Source organism: Solanum tuberosum, unplaced genomic scaffold (assembly GCF_000226075.1).
Source record: "Solanum tuberosum cultivar DM 1-3 516 R44 unplaced genomic scaffold, SolTub_3.0 scf00015, whole genome shotgun sequence".
Classification (NCBI taxonomy): Eukaryota; Viridiplantae; Streptophyta; class Magnoliopsida; order Solanales; family Solanaceae; genus Solanum; species Solanum tuberosum.
In genome coordinates, this window is record NW_006238941.1 from 1,419,508 (window position 1) to 1,425,851 (window position 6,344).

The window sequence follows — 6,344 nt, forward strand, 5'->3', positions numbered from 1 at the left end:
TATTTAAGAAGGGTAATTAAGAGATTATAAGAGTAACTTTTTTTTTCTTACAAATCACAATTGATTTAAAGGAAAAAAAGGGAGGAAAAAAGAGAGGAGAAAAATGATAAATGTAATTGGGGACCTATCTAAGCTTTATATTATATATATATATATAATGTTTTGGGATATTAATTTCACAATTTTCAGTAGACACAGTTAATAGTCTTAAACAAAGTTTATATCATTTATTCATAGAAACTTATACTTTATTATTTCACTTACAATTATTTATTGAAACTATTAATTTAATGATATTCACATTATTTTTAAAAATAATATAGTACACGATTTGACAGTCCGGTGTATCAAAACTAGTTAATAGTATATATGCATTAGGATTTCAAAATTCAAAGAAAAAAGAGAGTAGATTTTATACAAATCACATTAGTGCTGTTCAAAATCGAATTGAAATCGATAACCCAAATAGAAAAAAAGTTATTGGTTTATCAGTAATGGGTTATTGATTTATCGGTTTTGATAACGGTTTTGATTTTTTTTGTTATCGGGTTATCGGTTCTTAACGCTTTGAGGTTTTTCCTTAACGGGTTAACCGATAACCCGATAGTAAGTTAAATAATTATATTTATACCATTTTGTATATAAAGTCCTTGACTTAGAGTTTGGTTTCCTACTTTTATTTCTGGTTGTCTCAAACACTTGGTTATTCTACAATGTAAAAGTGTTTGCTTTTGAGCAAGATGTAACTCGTGAACTCATGTGCATGGTTCATTTGGATTGTCACCTTGTTTCTAAGTGATTTTCAATTTATTTTTGTCAAATCTTAACGGTTAAATCGATAACCGAACCGATAAAGATCAATAACCGATAAACCAATAACCGATAAGCCAATATCTTAATGGTTCTATAATGGTTTAGCATCTCTACAAACCGATAACCAATAAGCCAAACCAATGAACATCAAAACCGAACCGAACCGACCGATACACAGCCCTAAATCACAGTGTTAAGAGCTTATTACATGTTATCTCTACTCTTTTCCAAATTATAAAAATTCCTTAAATTTTGTGGAATCCGGATACATCCCAAAACGTCCCGATATATCACCTCTCGATTTCGAATACATCCCTCAACGTCATGATACATCGCGTCTCAATTTCGGATACATCATTCAACATCCTGATGATCACGTATGTCCCGATACATAGCGTAACGTGATGTATTCGATTGATACATCGTGTTAAGTAACGTCTCGGTACATCGCATAAAGTGCTGTATCCAACAAATCATACATCGCGTAAAGTGGTGTATCCGAATGATACATCGCGTGAAGTAGAGATTTTTGTAATTTTTTTGAAAAGGTAGAGAATATTTTTTTTGGCCTACATATGAAAACCAATATAAAAGAAAAATTTTAAAACTATTGACAGAAAAATCTCCTTATAAACAAAAGTCTCTAAATGACTAAATGCTATTGTTGTGTTGTGGTATGAGAAAAGGGTGTTCAATTTATATAGTTCTAAACTTTTCTTCAAGGAATGAATAATTCAAATATAGAAGAATATTATATTTTACTTTCCTTCAAAAGAAAAATAAATTTCAAATAAGATTAGAAAATTCGGACAACCCTAATAGTTAATACTTAATAGTCTTAAGAAAGTTTACATCATTTATCGAAATTATTGATTTAATAATATTGATATTATTTAAAAATAATAATGTAGTACACGATGTGATAGTCAGTGTATCAAAACTAGTTAGTATATATGCAGTAGGATTACAAAAATTCAAAGAACAAAAAAAGTAGATTTTATACAAATCACATAGTGTTAAGAGCTAATTACATGCTATCTCCACTCTTTTCCAAATTACAAAAATTCCTTAAATTTGGTGAAATCCGGATACATCCCAAAACGTCCCGATATATCACGTCTCGATTTCGAATACATCCCTCAACGTCATGATACATCGTGTTTCAATTTCGGATACATCACTCAATGTCATGATGATCGCATACGTCTCGATACATGCGTAAAGTGATGTATGCGATTGATACATCGCGTAAAGTAACGTCTTAATACATCACGTAAAGTAATGTATCCGACCAACTTAAAGTGATGCATCCCACTGATACATAACATAAAGTAGATATTTTTGTAATTATTTCAAAAGTTAGGGAATTTTAGAAAATATAGTAAAATAAATTGTGTAGTTAGTTAATTTTTCCAAAAAATAAAATAGTATAATTTTTGCCACGTCAAGAGAATGGGCCCATAGTTCCACAAAATATGTAAAACCTTCTCCAATAACTATGCGGATTTCAACGATCTTAAAAAACAAGTATTTTAGGGCTAAAATTCTGTTCCAAGAAGAATACAATACCATTATACTTTCACTCAGCTGCGGCTATTTACTCCTCATTACTTTTTTTTTTTACCTTTGTCACTTTTGATCATGGAGAACGACGTCGACATGTACGATGGAACCGACGTAGACTCCGCCGGCGATGACTTCTACGGCGACGATGGCCTCATCAACGGTGGAGACAGTGGCTCGGAGTCTTCCGGCGATGATATCATCGATAATGATCCTGATGATCTTCCCCGTGACAAAAACTATGTCGTTTTGTCCGACGATGATATCGGTCGTCTCATGGATGATGATATCTCTAAGGTTTCTTCTGTTCTCTCTGTTTCCAGAACTGATGCATCTGCTTTACTCCGTCGGTATAACTGGAGTGTGAATAAAGTTCATGAAGAATGGTTTGCCGATGAATCCAATGTTAGAGAAGCTGTTGGCTTGAAAATTCAGGAGAAAGTTGTTCAATTTCGGGATTCAAAGGAGGTATCTTGTGGAATTTGCTTTGAGGATTATTCTTCTGATGGAATTTTGGCGTCTGCTTGTGGTCATCCTTTTTGTGTTGAATGTTGGAAAGGGTATATTAGTAATTCAATAGCTGATGGTCCTGGATGTTTGAATTTGCGATGTGCAGAACCATCTTGTAAAGTTGCTGTTTCACAGGATATGATTGATCGATTAACGTCTGATGATGATAAAAAGAGGTACTATGGATTTCTTTTTCGTTCTTATGTTGAGGAAAATAGGAAGATTAAGTGGTGTCCTGCTCCGGGATGTAATTTTGCAGTTGAATTTGATATAGGGAGTGATAATTGTGAAGTTATATGTGGCTGTTCGAATTATTTTTGTTGGAGTTGTACGGAGGAAGCTCATAGTCCGGTTGATTGTGATATGGTGGTTAAGTGGATGGAGAAAAATAATGCAGAATCAGAGAACACAAATTGGATTCTGGCTTACACAAAGGCTTGTCCTAAATGCAAGAGGCCGATTGAAAAGAATGAAGGGTGTATGCGTATGACTTGTCGAGACCCTTGCAAGTATCAGTTTTGTTGGTTGTGTCTTAATTCTTGGTCAGTTCATGGTTATAATTCATGTAACAAGTACACGCCAGGGAATGAAGATGACCAAAAGAAAGAAATGGCCAAGCAATCTATTGAGAAGTACACTCATTATTATGAGAGATGGGCTGCTAATGAGAAGTCAAGGAGAAAAGCTGTAAAAGATTTGAAGAGAATGGGGGAAGTGAATGTTAAGGAGCTGAGTGAATTGCAATCCATACCAGAGACACAATTGAAGTTCATCTTAGAAGCATGGAAGCAGATTGTTGAGTGTAGGAGAGTGTTGAAGTGGACTTATGCTTATGGGTTTTACTTGCCTGATGAGGAGCAAACGAAAAGGCAGTTTTTTGAGTATTTGCAAGGCCAGGCAGAGGCTGGTTTGGAGAGGCTTCACCTTTGTGCAGAGAAGGAACTGGAGATTTACCTGAATGTTGAAGAAGGTAATTCCAAAACATTTGATGATTTCCGTATAAAGCTTACTAGTCTGACTAGTGTGACTAGGAATTACTTTGAGAATTTAGTTAGAGCACTTGAGAATGGTCTTGAAGATGTTGATTCGCAAGGAGCTCTTGGAAACATAGCAACGAGCTCTAAAACCCCAGCTGTAAGCAGCAAACGGACCAACTCGAAAAAATTATTACTAGGTGGGGACAGAATGCTCGTCAAGGAAAGAGCTGAGAAAATTATGACCCTCATGAGAACTAGAAATGCAAAACTACCTAGTACTAACAGCACTGCAAGCTCGAAACATGTCTTAGTTCCTGGTGGAGGACATACGAATAGGGCCAATAATCTTGGTATAAGAGAAGACAACACTGTGAGAACATCAAAAAGTCCATTTGAAGCTTGGGGCGTCAAATTTATGGAATCAAAAGAGACACCTGTAGCCACAAGGAGTTTTACTTTGGGCCCACAATTTTTACAAAGAGCTGGGGTGAACAGCACAACCAGCTCGAGTAATTTACAGCTAGCTGGGGGCAGAAAGTTAATGAACATTGGAGCGGGCAGTGTGAAAAACTTGGCAAATGCGCATGTGGATGGAAGCAACAAACTCACTCTGTCTAAATCTCCACAGGTGGCAGGAAGCAACAAACTCACTCTGTCTAAAACTCCACATGTGGCGGGAAGCGACAACCTCACTCTGTCTAAAACTCCACATGTGGCTGGGGTGAGCAGCACAACCAGCTCGAGTAATTTACTGCTAGCTGGGGGCAGAAAGCTAATGAACATTGGAGCAGGCAGTGTGAAAAACTTGGCAAGTGTACATGTGGATGGAAGTAACAATCTCACTATGTCTAAAACTCCACATGTGACTGGAAGCAACAACCTCACTCTGTCTAAAACTTCACATGTGGCTGGGAGCAGCAGCAGAATAGATGGTGGGAAAAAGCACAGGAAAACAAATACTGGGGCATCCTTAATCATAAAGTTGGATGACGACGATTTAGGAGAGGCATCTTCTGCAACGGGAGCATCATTAACACAAAAGTTTATTGCTGATTTTGAAGGTTGGGCATGTGATTCGTGCACATTTCTGAATGCTGACTCTACCACAACATGCCTGATGTGCAGTGAAGATGCTTTTGGCAGTTGGGAATGCGAAAAGTGTACATTTCTCAATAAGATGCATGCTTCCACATGCCAAATATGTGAGCACCGTAAATGAAGTCCTTGCACCTAAAAATAAATGGCTGCCCGGGGGATATGCTTGGCCACAAGTTAGCTTTTGCATTATTCTACCTTACCGTTTCATCAGTCTTATGTTCTGCTTTTGGTCAATAGTTACCTAAAACTTTCTTATTGCATCAGTTGGATGCGTAGGCTTTGGGAGTAGTATAGTTATACATATAAATGAGGTTCCTGGTAATTGTAGTGATACACTTTCTCCAGGTACACAACAGCTTGAGCTTTGTGTTATTACTTACTAGTAATTGCCAGTGTTTTATTCCCTTTATTGTGAAGCCTAGAAACTGGTACTTTGCATTATATCTTTATTCTGATACCAAATGTGGCTTTGGAAACATTTTTGGAATCTATAATTATGCTTTGATGTCTTTCTAGGTCTTTAGCACCTTTAATAATCAGAAGTAGCTGATTATAGATTTCTCGGTTATCAAAAAAAATAATCAGAAGTAGCTGATAAAAATTCTACTTTACCTGAAGAGGATGTCCCCATGTATCATATTATGCAAGGACTAAATTAATCAATGAATCCTTGAACCTGGGAGACGATTAGGTAATACGCGTTCGATTAAAAAATCTCTGGAACTTGTGTAATAAAACATTAAACTATGTATTCTGATCGAAAATCTCTGGAACTTGTGTAATAAAACATTAAACTATGTATTCTGATCGAAAATCTCTGGAACTTGTGTAATAAAACATTAAACTATGTATTCTGATCGAAAATCTCTGGAACTTGTGTAATAAAACATTAAACTATGTATTCTGATCGAAAATCTCTGGAACTTGTGTAATAAAACATTAAACTATGTATTCTGATCGAAAATCTCTGGAACTTGTGTAATAAAACATTAAACTATGTATTCTGATCGAAAATCTCTGGAACTTGTGTAATAAAACATTAAACTATGTATTCTGATCGAAAATCTCTGGAACTTGTGTAATAAAACATTAAACTATGTATTCTGATCGAAAATCTCTGGAACTTGTGTAATAAAACATTAAACTATGTATTCTGATCGAAAATCTCTGGAACTTGTGTAATAAAACATTAAACTATGTATTCTGATCGAAAATCTCTGGAACTTGTGTAATAAAACATTAAACTATGTATTCTGATCGAAAATCTCTGGAACTTGTGTAATAAAACATTAAACTATGTATTCTGATCGAAAATCTCTGGAACTTGTGTAATAAAACATTAAACTATGTATTCTGATCGAAAATCTCTGGAACTTGTGTAAT

General features: G+C 35.4%; 1 protein-coding gene across 1 annotated transcript; it reads left to right on the plus strand.

Moving 5' to 3' along the window:
• The first annotated feature begins 2,339 nt into the window (after nt 1-2,339).
• LOC102591171 (probable E3 ubiquitin-protein ligase ARI7) lies at nt 2,340-5,452 on the plus strand. The gene has a single exon (XM_006340010.2). The coding sequence runs from the start codon at nt 2,455-2,457 to the stop codon at nt 5,080-5,082; it is 2,628 nt and encodes an 875-aa protein (XP_006340072.1). The 5' UTR covers nt 2,340-2,454; the 3' UTR covers nt 5,083-5,452.
• The last annotated feature ends 892 nt before the right edge of the window (nt 5,453-6,344 follow it).